General features: G+C 50.5%; 5 protein-coding genes across 5 annotated transcripts; 3 read left to right on the top strand and 2 right to left on the bottom strand.

Annotated features, from left to right (window-relative positions):
• On the bottom strand, positions 1–8,399 carry PFLUO_LOCUS4993 (uncharacterized protein; the record flags this gene model as incomplete). Its single annotated transcript, XM_073782398.1, has 9 exons — positions 1–61; positions 134–494; positions 557–982; positions 1,035–2,115; positions 2,172–2,873; positions 3,229–3,497; positions 3,556–3,711; positions 3,776–8,122; positions 8,216–8,399. The coding sequence occupies 9 exons, from the start codon at positions 8,397–8,399 to the stop codon at positions 1–3; spliced, it is 7,587 nt and encodes a 2,528-aa protein (XP_073639058.1).
• A 250-nt stretch (positions 8,400–8,649) lies between these two features.
• On the top strand, positions 8,650–17,818 carry PFLUO_LOCUS4992 (Serine/threonine-protein kinase tel1; the record flags this gene model as incomplete). Its single annotated transcript, XM_073782397.1, has 9 exons — positions 8,650–8,728; positions 8,780–8,822; positions 8,898–10,253; positions 10,312–10,652; positions 10,710–15,162; positions 15,219–15,609; positions 15,667–16,728; positions 16,782–17,739; positions 17,799–17,818. The coding sequence occupies 9 exons, from the start codon at positions 8,650–8,652 to the stop codon at positions 17,816–17,818; spliced, it is 8,703 nt and encodes a 2,900-aa protein (XP_073639057.1).
• A 143-nt stretch (positions 17,819–17,961) lies between these two features.
• Positions 17,962–19,071, bottom strand: PFLUO_LOCUS4991 (uncharacterized protein; the record flags this gene model as incomplete). The annotated part of the gene is made up of 1 exon (XM_073782396.1): positions 17,962–19,071. One exon carries the CDS (start codon positions 19,069–19,071, stop codon positions 17,962–17,964), a length of 1,110 nt encoding a protein of 369 aa, XP_073639056.1.
• Positions 19,072–19,823: 752 nt separating this feature from the next.
• PFLUO_LOCUS4990 (uncharacterized protein) lies at positions 19,824–21,055 on the top strand (the record flags this gene model as incomplete). The annotated part of the gene is made up of 4 exons (XM_073782395.1): positions 19,824–19,871; positions 19,919–20,130; positions 20,183–20,265; positions 20,337–21,055. 4 exons carry the CDS (start codon positions 19,824–19,826, stop codon positions 21,053–21,055), a joined length of 1,062 nt encoding a protein of 353 aa, XP_073639055.1.
• Positions 21,056–21,528: 473 nt separating this feature from the next.
• PFLUO_LOCUS4989 (uncharacterized protein) lies at positions 21,529–23,129 on the top strand (the record flags this gene model as incomplete). The annotated part of the gene is made up of 2 exons (XM_073782394.1): positions 21,529–21,724; positions 21,784–23,129. The coding sequence occupies 2 exons, from the start codon at positions 21,529–21,531 to the stop codon at positions 23,127–23,129; spliced, it is 1,542 nt and encodes a 513-aa protein (XP_073639054.1).
• Between the last annotated feature and the right edge of the window lie 91 nt (positions 23,130–23,220).

The raw sequence follows: 23,220 nt of genomic DNA, 5'->3' as shown, positions 1-23,220 counted from the left end.
CTAAGCCAAATAATTGTACTGGTTGTTTTCCGTGCGCTCCATGTAGTCCTTCTCAATCAACCTGTCAGGAGGTTAGCGGGACGCCCCATGCAGTAGAGCTTAGAGAGAAAGAAGAGAAAGAAGAGTCACATACCTCTCAATGTTGGCCTTAATCTCGGCGGGCTGCAAAGTCCCGCGACTGCGGGTCGCCTCAATCACCTCCGCAATCAGCTCGGAGTGCTTGATGGTCTTGCGGCTCTTCATGATGCGCACGACTGCCGCCTGAGTCTCATAGTGTCGATCGGCTGCCACACGCTCGTGTGTTGTCTTGTTCTCTTCTTTGGTCTCTTTAAGCTGGATCTGATTGATCTTGATGCGATACTTTACATCGGTGAAGCCGGCGTTGTAGGAAAATCCGTCTGTTGACGCGACCTCTCTACCTTTAGGATGTTTGGTGAGAACCCGGTACTTGGCGCACGCGAGAGACTGCAGAGTTCGCGTCAATTCCGCATCGGCTGCAAATTAGGTCAGTTTTCGGGTCCAGGTCACACACCCCATTCGTTCAGAAGGGACTTACAAAGTCCAGTCGCTTGCTGGATCTGTGGGTATCGCAGGGTCTCGCCATCGGGGATATCATTGAATAAAAGCAACACGATGGCCTGGAACGAGCTGACAACCAGCTCCCTGGGGCCCTTGGGGAATCGTGCGATGATTTGACAGTGCGCCAGCTGGTGTTTCCAGTGCAATTTTCGGCCGGTGTGTTTACTCTGATAGAAATTCTCAAAGCTGCCAATGGCATCAGAGATGATCGGCGGTATGTGCACTGGAACATCAGGATAGCTCGGCCACGACGAAGCTGAGATCACGTTGACATGCAGATCTATCGGGGGACGGGCGCCTCGTTTCTCTCGGTACATCGAATTGTAGGCTTTCATTTCGTCGTGTGCCACCCCCATATCCTTGAACATCGACTCGAGGTTTTGAGTGAAGTTCGATCCACATTCTAGTAAAGAGATTAGAAAGCACCGAACAACAAGGAAAGGAGATAGACGAACCTGTTCTCAGTCGAGTCAACATGCTTCTCTCCGCATCATCGCTGGCACTGCGGCCCATCAGTAAGCGCCGAGCGAGGTCATTTTTGTAGAATGCTTCAAAGACAGCCTTTCCCTGCACGAAACGGAAAAGATCGAGCACCTGATCGAGCTGTCGATTGATTTCAGCATCCTCGTCGGCCAGCGCCACGTCGTCCGGTTTTCGTCCCGGCGGCACTTTCCAACCTCCCTTTAACAATCTGTCCACGTATTTGGCGATCATCTCGCCTGTCTTGGCGTTATCGGTGCCGGCAGTGGATGCTGTCTTCTTGCTCAAATTCATGAAGTTGCCAAATGCTTCACGTAAAACGTGACCTAGATTCTCGTTCCTGTTGAATGCATCCTTCCAAATATTGTCAAGCTGCTCTTTGAATTGAAGTAGACGGACCACCATATCAGCTTCTTTCTCTTCGTCAAACACAATGTTAGAGCCTTCGTCGACAATGTAGCGGCTGAAAGCAGGCTTCAATTTGGTACCCTGACCCCGCCGGTCGAGAAGCCCGTAGAGCTGTTTCAACGCGGTCTTGTTTCCTGCTCGCATTAACCCGACGATATCATCCTGGCGAAGGAGAACCGCCTCTTGCTCGGTGATCAGCGTCTCGTCTAATATATTGAACAGCTCCTGCTTCGTGCTTCGATTGAGAGAGAATAACCCGCATCGTTCCACCTCCTGTGCAATCAGGCGGTGGCTGTTCTCGACATAAGAGGGCAGAGACTCTGATGCTTCCCTCTGGGCCCATGTGGAAACAAAGGCCCGTGATTGGGCGATAAAGAGCGGCTCAAAGCCACTTGTGTAAACATCCAGATCGTGGAACAATTCAATTGCATTTCGAAGCAAAGTCGAATCAGCCACAGTGCTTGTCTCCACACCCCGATCGGCAGCGATCAGGTCGCACGCGCCTTGTAGGATCTTGGGTTTGAGACTGCGATCGGCGAAGATGTAGGAACGGAACTGAACCAAGCCCATGTCACGTATCACCGGATGCTCCTTGGAATGTAGAAGGAAGGATTGATCGAGGTAGTAGAAGATCCAGCGAACAGTAATCTGTGTTGGGAAGGGTCAGCTAAGAGACAATTCTCGTAAAAGTGCCCGGCACATACCAGCCTCGATTGCCATGCTGACCACGCCTCGAAGACTGCCCGCAACGTATCGACATCATTGCCACCCCCGGCTCGTGTGACAAGATTCTCGCGCAGCTTTCCCGTCACATGCTCTTTGCATCTGTTCTGAAGCTTCTTGGCGAGAACAGGTGCCCGGCCTTGACGGCACATGTTCTCAGCCCCTTTATATAGCTCCTCCAACGAGATCTCCGGCTTCTTGCCCTCAAAGATAGCCGACAAGGCCGCATCAAGCTGCGACCAGACCTTGTCAAAGTAAGACGCCTGGTTCAGCCGGGATCCGGTCCGCATGTTCTTGACCACGAGTTTCTTCGTGCTGGTCTGGGGAGTGACGTTGTTCTGGCTTGTGGCAGCGCTGAATGCCTGGGATTTGGTGGACGAATCCGATGCAGGCACACCCCGAGCAAACGCGGTGCCGTTATTGGGCGGAGACCCGGAAAAGTTATACATCTTGGAGGGTGGGACAAGGGAGTCCGCGTGTGATGACGAGGAGGAGGAGGGGCGCGACAGGCGGGACCGCTTGGAGGTGGGAGTGGACTGCTGCTGGGGAGAGGGCGAGGAGTGCTGAGACAGAAGCTGGGAGATGGTCCTCTGCTCCCCTTGATCGGAGAGCTTCCTCTTGCCGATCGAGTTGCGCTTACTGCTCCGCTGCTCTTCGCCTCTCTTGATCGAGTTGTGCTGCATCTACCCGGTGCACGACCCTATCTTGAACAAATCCAGCATCTGAGGGCGCGATGAACCGGATTCGGACGGAAGGAGGAGGAAGTGAGAAAGTGAGGGGAATTGGGCCGAGCGAGAGAGACTACGGTTGTGCTGGCGGTGCCGATAAGATAAGAGCTCCCTACAAAACATCTATAGTGTATTCATTCCGACAAGTAGAAAAAAGCACATCCGCCAACACTCCAGCTACTATGGTACACGTCAAATCACCGGAATCTCATGAGAACAACATCGGCCGGGCAAACTGTGGGACCTCTTGATCCTCAAACTGCAATTCGTCAGTCAAGGAGAAAGGTCGAAATCGGGGAGACAAACTCACATCCAGGAAATCAGTGGCGGTAACAAGAACCATAAAAGCCTTGACCAATTCACAGAGAGTTTCTTGGTGATCGGCTTTGGTGTCTCCGATTCGAGCGAAGCGCTTGAAGATGCCCACCATGCACGGTCGATTCGCAGCCATGAATGTACGGGTCTGCTCCTTGATCTGCTCGTTGTGGATCCCCCGGGAAAACACGGCAGAGACGATCACGCGAATGACGGAGAGCAGGAGATCATAATACTTTCGAAGGGCATCCGGGTTGTCGATGTCTGGAGGTTTCAGTAAAGGGCACGGCCTCGGAAAGAGAAGATAACAGGGAATACTAACCGATACCAATGTCCGGGTCGGCCGCAAATAATTGGGAATCCCGCACCGCTTCAAAAAGACCAGATTTCAGGACATGGATGGCACCACTCTTGGTGCGTGAGAGCTGCTGAAGTAGAGACAACAATGACTCGTAGTAAGCCAACAGAACAGATGTGTCTAAAAAAAACGTAGCCATTAGTACCTTGAATCTGCGAAAATACCAAGAGCGCAAAACACTTACCGCTTCCCTGCGCATCACGCAGCTCCAGTGGAAGAGACCGGATCGCATCAAGAAAGAGGCTAAGATAGTTGGACTGTGCGACCAATTCCGCCAAGGCACAATCAGTCCGGCTGTCTAGGACCGCCAGACAATTCAGCAGCAGCAGAGCGGATGCGCGGCATGCCTCCTGCCCAGTATATGCGTCATCGCATATAGTCTCGATAAGCCCAGGCCCGGCTGTCTTGATGACCTGCTGACTGTGCCGCCGTAGGTTCTCGTGGGCCGAGTCTGAAGAGACGATGCGTGTGACGTACTGCGCGCAGATAGTGTAGAGGACTTCTCTCAGGGACACATTTCCGGTTGCCAGTAGGATACCCCGGGCACAGATTTGGAAGAGTTGATGGAGCTTCTCATCGATAACATCTCCGCTCCGAGAGCCGTGCGGTGCGGAAACGTCGGATGCAAGATGGCTGATCAGTGTTTCCGCCAACCGTGCCAATTCGATAGCTTCTGGCAGATCTGCCTCCACAGCAGTCTCAAGCTTGGGCAGGATCAACTGGATGGAATGTAGGATGAAGGTAGGCCGGCCTCCGTCATCGATCGCGGAACAGCTGATGATGGTAGTGATGAGCTCTGTCCAAGACCGGAGAGCCAGAAACCGGTTGTGTTGGATTCGACGGCTTTGGTTTGTAGCAAGAACGAACATCTTCAAGCTGTCTGACTCGGCCAAAAATTGCTCCTCATCCTGGGGTCGCGCTGGCCCATTAGCAAACAAGTCTGCTTTCCGGATTTGAATCAACTCCTCCATCTCAGCGACGTTGTAGAGCACCAGAGACTCTTCCTCTTGCTTTGCACAGACATCAAAAGCGATTTGGTCAAGGAAGGAGAGTGGAGGCAAGTTGAACTCGCGTCCGACGTCCAGGTCGGCGAAGTCAAAGAGATCGAAAACAGAGGGATTAGAAATGGAGTCGCCGTTGTCCAGCACCGAGGTTCCAAGCAGAGTGGACAAAATGTTTCCTTGAAGAGTTGGCGATCCAAGTTTCGCCGCTGAACGGATTTCGGTTGCGGCATATGCAAATAAATGGCTGCGATAAAGTAGGAATTCGGCCAAGGCGGAAGTGGCATCGGTGAGCCAAAATTCCTCGCTCAAAACGGGAAACCCGTTCCATGGAGTGTTTGATCCGATGATGGGCTGACCAGAAAACATGTTCAACAGGAAACCCTGGGCACGCATTTCACTGAGTGTGAAATAGGATGCAAGCTTCGACGACCACAGGTGCTTAAGAACCTCGAAGGCCATGCGCTTGAGGTGCACCATCCACGATGTAATGCTCCCGTCTACATCGGTGGGATAAGTCTGCAAGAACCCAATGATTGCATGCAGTAGCGACATTTGGTGCGCGAATAAACCATCCGCCGACACATCAAGAATGTTCCCGACGCAGTCGAACCCGAGAAGAAGGTGAGCCACCGTCGGCCGATCAGTTATCATCCCGAGGCAGCTGTTCAAGAGAGCAAGTAGGCTTTCTCGAATGACATAACCCGCCGATTGAGAGCCAAAGTCTAACTCTCTCGAGTCGGGGTCCATCTGCGATACAAGTGGACGTGACACGCTATCGACATCAACTTCAGTAGCCAGGACTTCAACGATCTTATTTGACGACTGCCATTTGGTGATTTCGGGTGATGACATCTTGTTGAGTTTTCGGGAGCTCGTCAACTTCTCCAGCAGTGCCATAGAAGTGACAGTGAGCTGTTCGTGTCCGGTTCCACAGTAGAGACACAGCGCTGGTATCAAAGCCAGGTTGTTGAGCACGCTGTCTTCGAATGAAGCGAGAGAAGAGTTTGCCACGGTTGTTCTTGAACCTCCGGCTTGGGTCTTGATCAACGACCTCACAATGTTGAAGTATGTTGACTGAAGATCCATGATCAAGTTCATTACCTCAATACTGCGGAGCAGGGTAAGAACCAAAACCGAGTCGGAGGATGCGTGTGCGACTTCGGTAATATCCTGCTTTGCAGTCGCAAATAAGGCCTTGAGGGCATCTTCATTAAAAAGCCATTCTATTACCCGAGCAAATGGGTGTAGCCGGACGTAAGTAACGAGTGACGATGTTTTTGTGGTGGAATCAGAAGAAACAGACGGTTGACTCAAGACAGTGACAAGGTCTTCGTTGAAAGTCCTCAGGCTCGACACCACGAAATCCAGACAATGATAAGTCAACATGCGTGATTGATAATCGTTGAGATCCTGAATTTTCCGAGAAAATGCGTGCCCCAATATGAAATCAACGTAGGGTTCAATGCCAGGCATACGATAAGTCCCACCGAGGGACTCCGGGAAGGGCAGAAACAAAGGGTTGCCCGTCACATCAGAAGTGGGTGCTACCAGGGAATTAATAAGAACAACAAACGCATTCGTTTGATCAAAGCTCTCGCCAATTTTCTGGAGCGACTGCTGCTCATGCCATACAGGCGGATTGGAGACCAATGGCACCTTGCCCATACCCGAAGCGCCCATAGTCCCGCCGGACAACCACTGATCGATCTGGAGCCACATTTCGTTGCCATTCCCAGATGTTCTCTCAGTCATGAGGGCCGAAAGAGTGGCGAAGGTGGTTGCCCGCAGATGGGTCGGGATTGGCCCGCTGCACAATGTCAGCAACGTGTTAACCACGTTGAATGTTTGATTCAACAGCATCCAGTCTCGGATAGTGGCGCTTTGCCTGCACAAGTGTCCCATTAGGCGGAGGTAGCATGTCAGCATGACTGGGCTCTCCGGTTCACTCATCTCCACAGGCTCCGGCTTCCTGGAGCGTAATACTCCTTGCGAGGTGGTCGTACTCGATGGCTTCTCCGTGACCCGAGTTGCATAAAGACGGAGTTCTGCAAACATTTGCGTCCAATTCATTGACGTGGATCGCTTGAATTTCGAGGACATAAATTTGTCTTCTTCTGATAAGAATCGATGCACCGCAGTGGCATTTTCTTCGCCACCGGAGATGGCGCACAGCATTTCGCAAAATGCACTTACTCGAGGAACTGTTTGTCGTTTCGAAGCCCACTGGAGGAAGCCGTAGAGGTTGCCATCAGGATCCGCCCAAAACTCCTGGGCAGCATCCTCCCGACCCTCAAAGGCGAAAGACATGATCATCAAGAGGGACTCAAGATGGGTACGTGCCTCTACCAATCCGCGATGAAGACTGGATGTCAGGCCATCTCGAAGAGCAGTAATCTGGTCCAATCGCTGAGTGTCCTCCTCTGACTTTAGCAACCTAACGGCATCAGGCATGTTCGCAATGCACGACTCCACGAAGACCTCAAAGTTCTCCATCAGAAGCAGTTTCATATACTGAGAGCAAGCTTCGGACTCGGGGAACGGCACGACGCTCTCTCGCAACAGGAGAGTCACCAGTTCGCTCCGTGCTGGATCAGCCCACTCTTCGTTGTTGACTCCGGAACAAATCGCGAGCATAAAGTCCAGGGCGCCATCGTCGAGAGAAGACATGAACATTCTCGTTCGCTCTTCAGCTTCCTTCTCGGGGTCGACGCCTTGATGGGGGGAAGTTGGCCCCATGTCAAAATACCACCCGCTGTAAACAGACAGCCACAGTGCGATAATTGCAGCATGAAAATGTGGGATTTTCCATCCTTGTCCATCCGTGGAAGAGGTGACGACTTGGTGAAGACTCCGGGCATCATTTGCGCCAGATCCCTCTGGAGAACCATGTTGGACAAAAGATGCGATCGTGACAGGAAGGTAGTGGATCAGTAAACTGTCAAAGCGTTCCAGCTTCTTCAACTGAGAGATCAAGAGGCGGAAATCTTCTGGACTTGTATATGTACCCTTGAAAAGATAGTAAAGAATGGCTCCAAGCGACTCGTGCTGTTGCTGCAGGCTGTGACGCTGATATTCGATAGCTTCCATGATATCGCGATCCTCCTCCTGGCCGACAACAGAGGCTTTTTGGACCTGATCGCCCAGAAGGGACAGCCATTTCTCAATGTCCCCCATGGAGTCCATGCCCTTCCGTGTAAACAGCGACGCATTTCGCAACGGACTGTTTTTGATCTCCAAGATATGCGCCAGTGTCTCCTGCATAATAACTTGTGTCATTTCTCGCTCCATCTCAAACGACTCTCTGAAGATTAGGCGTAGACATTCCAGCAGAAAGTGTCGGCGTTCGTGGAATCGCATGATGGCGGTAATGAGAGGGGGCCTGTCCAGCACTTGCGAATCTTCCTGGGCGGCCAAAAACATTATGGCTGCTTCCAATTCATCGATATTCAAGGCATCGGCCAGCTGCAACGATCCCTGCTGGAAGTCCTGGTTGATCGAGTACTCCACGTCCGCAATAGTGACCTTCCCTAGATTTGTCGCATTCGATGTCAGCCACTCATTTCACGTCAAAAGCGGACAAGCAAGAGCCGGGACTGGTCTCAAAATACGACCATACCCACCGGAGAGGACGGTTTGCCGGCTGGCATTGTTTTTCCCGGGCTTTTCAAGGAGCTTCCTGAAATCCTCGATATGCGTTTCCAGTTCGACGCAGAGGCGTTCGATGTTGAGAAAAGAGGAGCTCGAGAGAGCAGAGAGATCCTGGTAGAGGCCACGAAGGCCCGCCAGGTTATCTTGAAGCTCCATGGCAGAGCTCTCTGCAGTCGAGGGGGTGTTGGAGGAAGGGAAGGGAAGAAGCCGGTGTGTTTGGATCTTTCGCGTTTCTGCCAGAGATACGATGAGGCGGGTGGCTGCCTGAGGCATACACACCCACCGCCCCGATCGATCGGCTTTCCCTTTTTGGAGCTCACTTTGTCAAATAAACAACAACTCCCAAAAGGATAATGCCCAAGCGAGTGCGCCATGGGTGAGGTGAAGCCCAACGCGATAGCACACCATGGGCGAGGTCTTTTTGGACAAAGCCATTGCAGCAATCACTTCGGAAAAGCAGAAGGAGCGCGCTGATGGATTGGCAGGTCTGTCCGAGCTCGAATCCATGATATGATTACTGCTGACACCCATGCTAGACTTGAAGCATATTCTGCAGCAAAACAAACAAAGTTCCAAGTTGTAGGCATCATCGATTCCAACGCGCCCCAAGATTGTTGTGCCCAAGTACTGACCAGCGATGCTATCATTTTATAGACAAACATTGAACGACAAGGCCTGCCACAAGATCTTCGAGTCCCTTTTCCGGTTTATCGCGCTCGAGAGATCAGCCTATAAGCGTGCCCAACGGTCGGCCACTTCAAAGAGCTCGTCTGCAACTCGGCTGTCAACATGTGCGTCGGTAGTTCGGACAGCGGTCGATGTGTTTCTGCCGAACCTGCGGACCAAATCCGTCCGAGCGATCATTGATCACATCACGGAGACCATTCCACTCCCAGGGGAAAGTCTGTGGGAGCCTCTCAGCGTGGACTATACCAAATGCTTATCCGCACTCCTGGGCTACCGCCCGCACACGGAGCATCTTGGCGATGCAGAATGGGAAAAACTCATAGGATTCTGTCTGGCGGGCATTAGCACTCCAGAAACGGAGGAGAGCCAACTCAGTATTCGAAGTGGACATCGACCTGCCGCCGAGGACCCTCTGGATGCCAGCGACAGCCTTTCAACCGCATCAAGGGCGACACCCGCTCCGACCCCCAGAGAAAAGTATGTGGGCGATAGAAATGCCATCGGAGAAGTTGTAGTCTGTATTCAACTTCTGACCGCGAGCTCCAATGCTCCGATCCATGCATCAGCCGAGAACATCCTTCGCGGGCTGGTGGACTTCGTCAAGTCTGCCTCGGTCATGGCGGGAAACGCGCAGCAACTTGCCTTCAATAGCATTAATACAGTCATTTCCAAGGTGCTGTTCGATCAGTGCGAACTTGCCCGGTCATCTCTGTTCGGCCTGGTCCCAGTAATCCGACAGTTGTGGGCCACCACTAAGCACCGTGGCCTGAAGGACGAGCTACTTGTCAACTTGATGCTTTGCATAGTAGCTCTGGGGGACATGGCCCAGAAGGAACCATCTGACCAGTTAGCACGCTCAATCGAAGGGTTGGCCGAGACGCTGTACTCTGAATATGTCAGGCGATCTGAAAAAGATGTCCTTCAGCTGGATGAGTCAATATTCTATCCCAGAGAAACGGTGCAAGTACAACAGATCTACGGGCCGTGCATTGGAAATAGCAGATCCGAACATAATTGGACGGTCATCTGGGCTATCGCCAAATTGCTGAAGCTGTCAAAAGCTGTCACCACTCACCTTCGTGTCGGAGACTCGGCCAGCGAGGCCCCCATCAAGAGACAGCGTATGAATTCTGGGATAGAAGATGTGTTCAGAGACTCGGTTTCTGCAACCGGCTCAAGAAGAATCTGTGCTCTACAGCTAATTCCTTTCCTCGAGGCCGAGATCGATCTCGAGACAAAAGAGACTTTCCTTCAACGGCTTGTTCTCAACATCCTAGATGGCAACGGTGCGATCTCGTCATGGACAATGGTAGCGCTGGAAAGGTATGTATGCCCGTTTCTAATGATATATATTCTCAACTAATTCGATGTCCGCCACCAGCATTGCGAGCAGTCAAGATGCGAAATTGCCCGCTTTCAAAGTCTACTGGCCAAGGGTTTTGAGTCTCACGGTCCGCGCATTCTCTTCTTTCATTACTTCCAGGGCTGCGTGCCACCTCATGAGCTCAATTCTTCAATGTGACCTATTGGAGCATTCTGTTGTGACAGAAACAGTGCGCTCAATGCTATCTTCTGCCAATTTGAATGGTCCCTCTGCAATATCCGATGCCTCCTTGAGTCTGTGGACATTAGTAGCCCGGATGAGAAACCAACTAAATCCAGGAGCGACGCAGGATGCATCGAAGCAGATCTGTAGTTGGTTGAGGGAAGTTTGGACAATCGGTATAGTACTCATATCCATCCATTGCCTCATTGCTGGTGCTGACAACACTATTTCAGGTACGATGACAGATCGAGTCCAAACAGCTCAAATTGCCTCGTTCGCTCGGCCTTTGGAACTGCTGAGTCTGTTGTTGGCTTGTACAAATCGGCCCTTTACAGTCCCACATTCTCAAGTTAAAGGATTGACTGGTCTCGTGGCTAAAAAATGGTATTTCTTCCATGAGAACCGACAATTACTGGGCTATCTGTTCGATATCAGAGGCATTATGGATCATGTTGATCCGTGGGAGCTGAAGGCAATAACATCCTGGCAGCCATCTGCTCGACAAGATCCCGATGACACAGTGGTTTTAGATCTCTTGAGAGTCAAATCCGAGACGTTCACGCAAGCGTGGCAGGCCATGACTGAAGACAGATCACATCATATTACTGCAGACGTTTTGCAGGTACTGTGTTCTTTTTGCATAGTGACTGCGATGTATGTATCCTGTCTTCCAGATCAAATTGACTCGAGAGCACAAGATTTGCAACAGAATTCGCAACGGCTCTGGAGCTCTATATGCACGGTTTTGGCAGCGCGCGACGAAAATTTCATCCAGTCATGCCTAGAGCTTCTACCACCGATTCTTGGCCCTGTCGGCCTCTCCAGTTCCCATCCTGTCCTCCGAGCGAATCTTTTCGCACTTTTCACTCCGCTTAGTGGGATACTAGAAGACATTCGGCAGAGCCAGAAAGATGATCCTTTATCAAAGGACTTGATGGATTTGGATGATCGATTAATAGTCACAAGGGGCCAAGTATCCCCAGATGAGTCCGTCATGACCTTGAACCGAGAATCACTGCCATTGCTCTTTGATGCCGCTTCGTTTCAACGTCGTGTGACCGTTCACTTGTCTATACTCCTGAGATCCTCTGTCGAAAATAATCCCTCTGAGCCTCTGGCCATTTCATCTCTCCTTGATTATCTGGTCAGCCTTGATGAATCCGATCTCCTATCTACCCACGAGATATTGCCCGAAGTCTATCGAGCTTGTTCAAACATGAACCGATATGACCTACTCAATATCCTCGAAGACCTGGGTGAGAAGTGTTTACAATCCTACAATATGGAGCGATGTGAAACTTCTCTGTGTCTTTGCATCCAGATGATGGCTAGTTTTGTTGATTCCTGGACAAGCGAGCAAAACGACAACTTGAACGAATCAGCCATGGATTTGTACTATTGGTTTATGGACGTGCTCGTGAGCCGCAGGAAATTATCGCCTAAAATTTCCATTGCGTTGACTGGCCTCATCCGAATGATCCTTGTTTCACGTCCATCTTATGGCAGTGACCAAGGTCTCCCTTCGCCGCGCACCTCCCTTTTTACCATTCTCCAAGAAGGGGATATCCAAGTCAAGTTCAACACCGCAAACTTTATTCCCAGCCTATTCCAGCGCTACATTCTTAAAGATCATGACGCCATTTTCAATGATGTGCTGGAGAGCCTGCCTAGAGACCCGGACTGGATTGAAGGGATTGCACTTCGCCTATTTGTGCTCTCTCGTCTTGCTTCTGAATGGCATACATTACTCCGCAGAAGCATCTACCATATGTTCGAGACTCCCGCTCAAGTGCCATCATCTCTGCGGTATGCTGGAAAATGCATGGAGTTTGTCTCACAAAATCTTGGCTTGCAAGACGCAAGAGAACTTTTCCGGCTTTTCTCTTCTCAAATCCTCTACACTTGGACTGAAACACAGGCGGTTATGTCTATGCCTTTCAGTATCTTTGGGTACCCCAGCCTGAAAGATATGCTAAATGATGCAACGGATGAGATTGTAGGCCAGATGATTATGCGTGGCAAAGATCAAGAAACATCTGAGCTTGGCGAATACCTTGGAAAACCCCATCTTGACCTTTTGAGAGCATCATTCTACCGAGCTGAAGCATACAGCATCGCACGAGATATCAGCACTCCTCCAGGCCAGGGCAGCCAGCCCAAAGGCGTGGAGATTCGACTGAGAAAATTGTTTGGCGCCGACGGTTTTATGGCAGAGATCGAGAACCATTTCCCTCGGATCATTGCAATTCTCTTCAAATCACTCGACCACTACGATCAAATCGAGAGAGCATTTTCAAAGCGAGAAAGTTTCCGATATGCGTTTGACATTCAAACTCTCATAGCCAGCAAAAGTTCGTCGCACAGTGTCCTCCCAGCAAATCAGCAGCCGTCATTCAGAGCACGATATCTACTGGATGAACTCGAATTTCTATGTAAGCGCACCGGATTTGAGCTTGAGCAAATTTGGACTCCCACGCTGGCTTTGTTTGTCTGTCGTTCGCTTTTGGAATCAATTCACCCTGCTCTTGGCTCTCTTCACGCATGCTCAGTCATTCGGAAAATCAGAATTCTAGTCTGTGTGGCTGGTCCCGTCATGCTCCAGGACTACCCGTTTGAGATGGCCCTTCATGCTCTTCGGCCCTTCCTCGCCGATGTTCATTGCTCGGAGGATGCCCTTGGAATCATTTGGTATCTCCTTGAGTCTGGGAAAGCTTACATGATGACAAGGCCTGGGTTTACAGTTGGGATCGCTGTCTCCATTTTAGTCACTCTGCGCAAACTGTTCTTGTCATCACCCGAAAGTACCACCCAGGACAGCCAGTTCAGAACAGTGCTATCAAACTCCCGAGGGTTTCACCAATGGCTGTCTGAGTTTCTAGGGAACTGTTGTTCATCATCTTGGAATTCCGAGATTCAAGAATCATTTACTCGGCTGGTGAGCCTAGCTCAACAATACGCAACGGCAGAGGAAACATCGAACTCCCAGAGCGAGAAGGGGCTAGTTCTCGAGGTGCTCAACGACCAAGACTCTAAACGTGCCTTGCTAAGCAAACCAATAGCAGATGTAGTTCTATCATTGCTTTGCCCAGAGTTCAACTGCGTGCCAGATAGCAGCATTGAGGTTTCAAATGAGCTGGTAGATCCTTCCTCTCACATTGTTTCTGTCTGGCATACCCTTCACAATTTCAACGGGGGTGTTGGGTACCGATTGTGGGCAGCCCGAGCCTTTGGGAGATCTTTCGCCACCACAGGCAAAGTAAACCAGTTGTTACTTCGTGAGCAGGACCTTTCATTGTTCGAAGTGCCTGAAAGCTGTTTATTGCCCGATGTTTTCCTCCAGTCCAACGGAAGCATCCTTCAAGTGCTGTGCGATATGCTGCAGGGACAAACCCACCCGGAAGCTGGCTTGATTGAGCATACGTTGCAGCTTATCATCAATGGCGTTACGGAGCAAAATGAGTTTCAACAATATGAAGATGTCATCGGAGAGACATTGATGAGGACTCTTATTTGGAGCCCTTACCACTGTCCTGCCATATCGCTCTCGCTTTCAGAGCTGGAAAGATGTACCAATACACCCCCTGACGCATCAGAGCTCTCTGTGACTGATTGGGCGCGCAATATTGCCTTGTTTCTGTGCAACGCCGCGTTAACCCACCCGGTTATTGGATCCCTGCGCAAGATTCTCAACGTGATCCCCAGCTTAGCCGTGCGTTTAATGCCACACATTGTCCACGGTGTGCTTCTGGCAGAGGATGACGAGAGAGGGATCATCCGACAGACTATTTCGGAATCATTCAAACGAGTCTTGTGCCAGGTGGATGAAAACACAGTACCCCATGCGCAGCTTGTGACCAGTTGTATCCTATATCTGCGCAATCAGCCCAAACCCGATGAATCTACCATAGTCGAACGAGACAAATGGCTGGACATCAACTTCGGAGAATCGTCCTCGGCCGCATATCGATGCGGTCTGCACAAGACATCTCTGCTGTTTCTTGAGATTCAAGCATCCCGAGTTATCTCGGGTTCCCGACGTTCATCTGTTGCAAAGTATGAGCCTCCATACGAGCTTCTGCATGATGTTTTCAAAAACATAGATGATCCGGACTTATTCTATGGCATTCAACAAAGCTCCTCCCTATCTACCGTGATGGAAAGATTGGAGTACGAAAGCTCTGGTCTGAAAAACCTTCTGTTTCAGAGCGCACAGTACGACAGTGAGATTCAAATGTCGGACACAGCAGACTCATTTGGGTTACTGAAAGCTTTGAATGCAACCAATCTTCAAGGAATTGCGAACACCATGCTCTCTGCTTCCGGTGGTGCGAAACATACATCTGTTTCCTCGGACAGCATGCTACAGGCAGCTACAAGCCTTCAGAAATGGGACATTCCTGTCTCGCCTCTGGACTCTTCGTCTTCGGCAACCGTCTTCCGGGCTTTCCAAAGCTTGAACATGTCGGGATCTTTAGCAGAGGTCGTTGGCACCATTGACGAGTGTCTGTTGACAACCCTTGATTCTCTTGTCAATAAAAGCCGGTCCGCAATTCAAATGCGATCTGCAATGAGAGCGCTGGGTATAATGACCGAGATGAGTGATGTTCTACAATCGTCATCATCCGAGGCAGTGGAAGAAGAATGGAAGAGGATTATGGCCAGAAATACTTGGTTAAAAACTGAAAGGTTGGTTTTGGCCCTGTTAACTTGATAAAACTTTGGTTGTGTTCTAATAAAATCAGCTACCATGAGGTGGGAGAGATTCTGAGTTGGCATGAGGCGCTGTTCTCATCAATAAGGAAGCATGACTATCTGCAGTCATCCTTGAGATTAGCTTCTCGAGACTCCCAACTCCTGGAAGTGAAAGTTATTCGACAGTCACTGGAGATTACCCGGAGCCATGGCGTTTCTCAAGCATCATTGAAGTCTGCAATCAGTCTGTCAAAACTCGCTGATCGTTGTGTGGAACTGGGCATGAACATTGAAGGTGTTGCGAAATTCGACCTAGCCAACGTTCTTTGGGATCAGGGTGAGATGACTGCGTCCATCCGGATGCTTCAACATCTGAATGGCAACGGAGACCATCACAAGCAAGAAATTGCTCTCAGTCGTTCCGAATTGCTTGTAACACTGGTGAGAATTTTGTGCTGTCGTGGTCCGCTTTACTCCTGTGTCTAACATTCTTACCAGGGCCACCATGTCGCAGAAGCACGGTTGGAGAAACCAGATTCGATCCTCCAAGCGTACCTATACCCTGCAGTCAAAGAGCTCAAGGGGAGATCAGAGGGTGAAGAGGCTGGTCGGGTCTATCATGGTTTTGCCACCTTCTGTGATCAACAGCTTCTCAACCCAGACGGATTGGAGGACTTCAAGCGTGTCGAGGAACTACGTAACCGCAAAGAAAAGGAAGTTCTTGGCCTTGAAGAAATGCTGAAGTCTGCTGAGGGTAAAGAGAAAGATTCGTTGAAGATATACCGGGCCAAAGCGAAGCAATGGTTTGATCTTGACGACCGTGAGTATCAAAGATTACACCGGAGCCGTGAGGCATTCCTCCAGCAGTGCCTTGAAAACTACCTTCTTTGTTTGAGGGAAAGCGACACCTACAACAATGACGTTCTCCGATTCTGCGCCCTTTGGCTCGACAAGTCCGACAGTGAAACCGCCAACGCCGCTGTCGCCAGGCATCTCCAAAATGTGCCTAGTCGGAAGTTTGCACCTTTGATGAATCAGTTGTCATCTCGCCTACTTGATGTCTCTGACGATTTCCAGTCGTTACTCACTGATCTGGTGTTCAGAATCTGTGCGGAGCATCCTTTCCATGGCATGTATCAGATATTTGCCAGCAGCAAGTCCAAGGGAGGCAAAGACCAGTCGTCTCATTCTCGTTACCGTGCTGCCAATCAGTTGGTGGAACGTTTAAAGAACGATAAAGACATAGGACCAATATGGGTCGCTGTTCATAATGTGAACATCAGCTATGTCCGTTTTGCCGTCGACAAACCAAACTCCAAGTTCAAAAGCGGTGCCAAAGTCTCACTCCAGTCCCTTTCCACCGGCCAACGTCTTGGACAAGATGTTGTTACCTACAAGTTGCCACCGCCGACTATGAAAATCGACCTTCGCGCCGACTGTGACTACAGTCATGTTCCCATTATTGTCAAGTTTCATTCTCATTTCACCATTGCGTCGGGAGTCAGCGCACCGAAGATTGTGACTGCCGTTACCAGTGACGGCGTACAGTACAAGCAACTGGTAAGACTGAACCTAACAATTATGCTTCGAAAGTCACGCTAAGAATTATGTAGTACAAAGGAGGGAATGACGACCTGCGCCAAGACGCCATCATGGAACAGGTGTTTGAGCAAGTTAGCAGCCTCTTGAAGGACCACCAGCCTACTCGACAGCGGAACTTGGGCATAAGAACTTACAAGGTCCTTCCGCTAACGTCCAATTCTGGGATCATCGAGTTCGTTCCAAACACCATGCCCTTGCACGACTTCCTGATGCCCGCGCACCAGCGATATTTCCCAAAAGACATGAAACCCAGTAGCTGTCGCAAAAAGATCTCCGACGTCCAGACCGGGTCCTTTGAGCAACGCATCAGGACCTACCGGTCGGTCACGGATCATTTCAACCCAGTGATGAAATACTTTTTCATGGAGAAGTTTAACAATCCAGATGACTGGTTCAGCAAGCGGCTGGCGTACACACGAAGCACAGCTGCTATCTCCATATTGGGCCATGTACTCGGACTGGGTGACCGACACGGGCATAACATCCTCTTGGATGAGAAAACCGGAGAGGTGGTGCACATCGACCTGGGAGTAGCGTTTGAACAAGGACGTATTCTGCCCGTCCCCGAAGTGGTGCCGTTCCGATTGACCCGGGACCTGGTCGATGGTTTCGGCATCACCAAGACTGAAGGTGTCTTCCGGCGCTGTTGTGAATTCACACTGGAGGCACTGCGGCAAGAGTCGTACAGCATCATGACCATTCTCGACGTGCTTCGCTATGATCCGCTGTACAGCTGGACTGTATCTCCTTTGCGGATGAGGAAGATCCAGGACAACCAGGAGGCTGGTGACGGGCCCCCTGTTCTACCCGGCACAGAGGACAAATCCTCAGCGAATGAACCAGGCGAGGCTGATCGTGCCTTGACGGTAGTTGCGAAGAAATTGAGTAAAACGTTGAGCGTCACAGCCACTGTCAATGAATTGATTCAACAGGCAACAGACGAGAAGAATCTTGCCCTGCTCTATTGTGGTATGTATCTCGATCCCGTTGCAACAGTTTAACATCACTAATCAGAGTTATCTCTATAGGTTGGGCTTCGTACGCATGATGCCTATACGGGCTGTCGATACATCGAAAATGTCTTTTGGACGTGTGTAAAGGGTCAAATGTACTAGTATTTTGTTAAAAATGGCAAATCTTCTTGTACTGGTTCAATTTGTAGCACATGTAGGCTTAATTTGATCAATTGACTTATGCTAAAAGCGCAGACAGTTCTCTCCGAATGGACGCTCCCTCTTCCAAGAGCTTGGCTACCATATCTGCAGTTTTTCGGGCACTTGTCTCGCCAACAAAGAAGAAATGATTGCCATCAATATACACCGTCAATCGCGCAGGTGCCGAGTGTACAAGATCCAACACCTGGGGCCACTTAGGCGTTCCTTTTATCTTCGCGAGTCCTTGTTTCCCGATCATGCTTTCCAGCTTGTATGTCAGGAGAAAGCCCCAAGTTGCCTTATCTCCAAGAGCATGGCTAGCGTCCTCGATATCAAGGTGGGAAATGGCCGAGGTGAACGGAGCATTAGCCATGTCAAACACGTGAGAGTCCTCTTCATGGGTCTTTTCGTCTTGGACAAAGGCTCCACTCCCGTCATGCTTAAGTCGCAGGCCAATCAAGTTTATCGGCGTGCCTCCAAGGTACTCTCGGAAATATATGTCACGAGGTATCGTTTCTTGATTGTTGTTCAAGGGCTTCATAGCGTTTAATTGATCGTAGAAGTTTTCAAGGCGTGGTGGAACGTTAAAGTAGCCCGCGGGGGTGCAAATGATGCCAGGTGAAACAGGTCGAATACTCGAAATTCCCGGCGACGCCGCAAGAGCGATCATCTGCTTCACGTCCAGACCTAACTCCTTGGCTGCGATGTTGAAAGGAACAACCATCCTGCCGGCCATACTCCACGAGAGCAGAACCACGGACCGAGTGGCCAAAGACTTTTGCTCAATGACTTTTTTGGTGGTCGCCGCAGCCTGCCGGCCCCAATCCTGGAGCCTGAACGCCGCGGCCGTCAGCGGCATTGTCGAGGAAGTCGTCTCGACGGGGTACGACAAGGACAGTACCCCAAACCCAAGTTTGCTGAGCCAGTGGGCCAAAAAGTCATTTGCGCGGTGTCCCTGATGTCCGCCATAGAAAATGCGAGCTAAGTGCAATGCTCCTGGAATGCAGACGACAAGTGGTTTTGATGCTTCCGCCGCCTCCGGGTTGTCGGCTGGTTGATAATGATAAATCGTCGGAAAGCCGGCAATGGTGTCTAAAACCTCCCCTGGGTATAGGGAGAGGGTCTCAGGTTGCCTGGCAACTGCCATGTTGCACAAGATACGCTGGCAATTGTTCTTTGGTGTATTATTGGCCGCGACACAGTGTAGACAATTTCTGTGGGAGGTGATGTGGAGCGATTAAATCCCGGGGAAAGGGTCTGCTCAATAAACGGTAAAAGCCGAAATTGATCGAATTGTCCGCCAAGTCCTATCCGATGTGTACATCTTTCACGCGCCAGTTCTATCATTTATTTTATTTTTGCCCAAGATCGTAGCCACATCTTAGTATCTCTATCCATCTACTTACTGAATGAGCCTCATTTTAGCGTATTATTGAAAGTGAACAATGATAGGTCTTCTGGCGGAATGCGCGACGGGGTTTGATCTCAAATTCAAAAAAAAAAAAAAAATTGATAATAATAATTAATTAAGTCTACTTCAGTTAAGACACAACTCTCTTATGCTTGAGTGAAGATACTCTCTCGTCTCGTCCAATCTAGTGGTCTATGGTCGGGTATTCAGCCGAATCGGAGTACGTTGTTCTCGGAGAAAACCCGAAGTCGGTGGACTGGCCGACGGCAGCTCCATTTGGGGGCGGGGTAGTTGGCTTCTCCTTACTAGGTGAATCTGAACATTGTAAAGTCTTGATGGCAGTGGATTGGCCTGCTTGACCTTAGGAACCAGGTGCAGTGCGACATCATCCACAGTCAAGTTGTGAGGTAAAGCTTTCAGGGCTTCATCCTCTTTTTAGAATCGTGATCACAACCCACGTCATATCTCTGACGTGACAACCGATTAAAATGGCTGAAACAACGTATACAATCATCCAGGCGGATGGGCTCTACCCTGTAGGTCACTCGCACCAGTCCACTGTATGTCACTGACATCTTCCTAGGATGATACTGTCGAGCAAGAGATCTTGCGCCCAAATCTCCCGGTGCCTTGCACGATCAATTACCTCCAATTGGACCTTTTTCCCACAGGCGCCCCTATACCTAAGCCATGGTCTGCAGTCCCCGAAGACCTAAGGCACAAGGTCGATGGAATTCTGACGCTCAAGATGCGTTTCACGGCGGAAGACCTTGCTCTATTTCCGCGGCTCAAGGTGTAAGAGTGATCATTGGCAAAGGTCCCATTGAAAAATACTAATCCCTCGCAGCATTGTCAGGATGGGAGTTGGGTATGACCGTTTGGATCGAGTTGCTCTGGCCAAGCGAGGAGTAACGGTGTGCAACGTTCCTGGTTCGGCTTCCTCCTATAGTCCCTTTTCCAGCCGCAGGGTTGAATATTGATTTGTGCCGACATCATTCTAGATTATGGTACATCCGAGATTGCAGACCATGCACTGGGCTTGGCCCTATCACTTCGCCGTGGTATTTTGCTCCACCATGACCTCCAGCGTGAGCCCCATGTCAAGCCCTGGATGGTAGTCGACACCCCACTAGTGACCCGGTTACAAGGTGCCACTTTCGGTGTCCTCGGACTGGGTCGTATAGGTACAGCTGCAGCTCTTCGTGCAAAGGCATTTGGTTGGCGAGTCATTTTCTACGATCCCTATATCCCCAATGGATTCGACAAAACCTTCAATATCGAGCGTGTCAAGGACATCAAAGAGCTCTTTCGCCGCAGCACCACCCTGAGTATTCACTGCTCTTGCACACATGAGACCCGCGATATGATCGGGTGGGACCTGTTGAGTCTGATGCCGAAGGGCTCAATCTTGGTCAACACAAGCCGCGGAGAGGTTTTGAAGCTTGATGCCGTTGAAAGATCCCTGAGGGAGGGGATCCTATCAGGCGCTGGCTTGGATGTCTTGCCCGAGGAGCCCATCCCTGAAGATAGGGTGCACCCGCTTATCCGCGCTTACAGGAAGAATGAGGATTGGTTGACTGGACGGTTGGCGTTGACCTGTCATACTGCCTTTTACTGCCCCGAAGGTTTTGACGAAATCAGAGTCAAGAGTATGGAGACCATGAGGGACGTTTTGATCGATGGAGGCAAAAGCAATGTAATCACATCGGACATGGCCTAAGAGTTCGCTGGTTTGGTTAGCAGTTGTGTTTTAAGAAGTGAGGGTAGAGTAGTTTCGAAATGGAAAGATCACGCGATAGAAGCTGAGATATATATATCGGCCGGTCATTACGATATGGAGCTCCGGTATAAGGGGGAAAAAAAAAAAAAAAAAAAGAAGGGCGAGATCTTTCAAGACGGTCCAAACAACCCAAGTTTCTTGATTTCAGCAGCTTCTGTGTATCAATATTCCCATCACCCAAGGTTGTGGGTGAGACTCGACCGCCGTTGTGGCATTCGTGGCGTTTCCAGGAAATGTGTCATTGTTGCGCGCCCATGTCTCAGACCGAGCATACCAACACTCTTCAAACGGCAATACTCTTTTTCCCCTGGGGTATCTCTGAGTCGGCATCTCAGTTTTAAATTAATGCTTTTGATTGATCAATAACATCAGTATTCTCGAGAAAACAGTCTAGATCGGGCCCACCTTCCGCGATGGCGGCCACGCCTAACAGAGGGATCGTCGTCTTCTCGGGAGGAAGCGCGGCGAATAATTTGGTGGATGTCTTCAACGCCGTCCGAGAGAGCAAACACTGTCCACTTAGCTACATCATCCCCATCAGCGACAATGGCGGCTCGTCATCGGAGTTGATCCGCATATTTGGCGGCCCTGGAATCGGCGATGTTCGAAGTGCGTCCACCATCGTCCCCCTCTCCGGATCAGATCAGATTGGCTGACATTCTCCACAGGTAGACTGGTGCGCTTGATTCCAGATTCGCCTGCTAACCCGGAAAGGTCGGCTATCAAGGCGCTGTTCAACCACCGGCTGCCTGCTGAAGGTGCCGCCGCGTCGCTTGAATGGCAGACCATTGTCGACGGCACATCTGACCTGTGGAAGACCATTGCACCGGCAAAGAAAGAGCTGATCCGGTCATTTTTCAACTTGTTGAATTTGGAGATCTTGAAGCGAGCAAGGCCGCCGTCTTCTACATTCGACTTCACCTCCGCCAGCGTAGGGAATCTTTTCCTGACAGGCGCGCGACTCTTCAGCGGCAGCTTCGAGAGCGCCATCTATCTCCTGGGAAGCATCTGTGGCGTGCCGTCAGATGTCGTGCGCGTCATCCCGGCAATCAATTCCAATTTTTCTCATCATATCTCGGCATCACTGGCCAACGGGACTACCATCGTCGGCCAGAACAGCATCTCCCACCCAAGTGAGGCAACAGCTCTCCAGAACTCCGCAAGAGCTAGACGCCCCAGTCTTCTTCTTGCCGATGGAGATGACGACGAGGATACAGACCGGTCAGACAAAGAAGAAGCCATCTCATACGAGGACGACCATCTACCAGGATCACTCGCCACTCTCCGGAACAAGAACATCTCATTCAACAAGTCCGAAAACGAAGACCTGCCTTGCCGGATCACTCGGATCTGGTACATCAATCCCTACGGCCAGGAGATACGCCCGCCCGCCAACCCGCGAGTCCTAGAAGCATTACATGATGCGCAGGCTATCATCTACAGCATTGGATCGTTGTACACATCCATCATACCCGCGATCATCCTCCGCGGGGTGGGAAAAAGCATCGTGTCCAGCCCTGCTCGTCACAAGATCCTGATATTAAACGGGTCGTTGGACCGCGAGACCGGTCCTCCACTTGAGCCATTCGCAGCGTCGGATTTTGTCGAGGCAATCGTGCGAGCAGGAGAAGGGAGCCGCGGACGCGGGCCGTATGAGTTCCCCGAGCATCGGGGCTCATCAGAGGGTGTCGCTAGAACAGAATCTCCTGATCCTCTTCCTTATAATTCCTATGTCACTCATATCTTACACCTCGACGGGCCCGGGACGCCCCAGGTGGACCGGGAGCGACTCGCGCAAATGGGGATTGAGACTCTTCGTCTGTATGGACGGAAAATCACACACATGGATGGCGATACCGAAACAGTGGTCGGGATGCAGTATGACGCGAATGCGCTCATACAGGCTCTCGAGGTTGTGCTGGGGAAGAAAGGTGATGCGATGGTTCGTGGAGGTGTGGGCTGGGGATTAGGGAGACGGAATACCCTTGACCCTGCTCCAAGAGAAAAAAGATGATGATCGAATATCTGTATAAGTATCTGATGAGAAGATTAGGAATGCATAAACTTCATTAACAACTCCGTGGGCTATGTCTAGAAACCATGAA

Source organism: Penicillium psychrofluorescens (assembly GCF_964197705.1).
Source record: "Penicillium psychrofluorescens genome assembly, chromosome: 3".
NCBI classification, from domain to species: Eukaryota; Fungi; Ascomycota; class Eurotiomycetes; order Eurotiales; family Aspergillaceae; genus Penicillium; species Penicillium psychrofluorescens.
The sequence above is the reverse complement of the archived record's forward strand: the minus strand, read 5'-3'. Positions and strand labels throughout refer to the sequence as shown.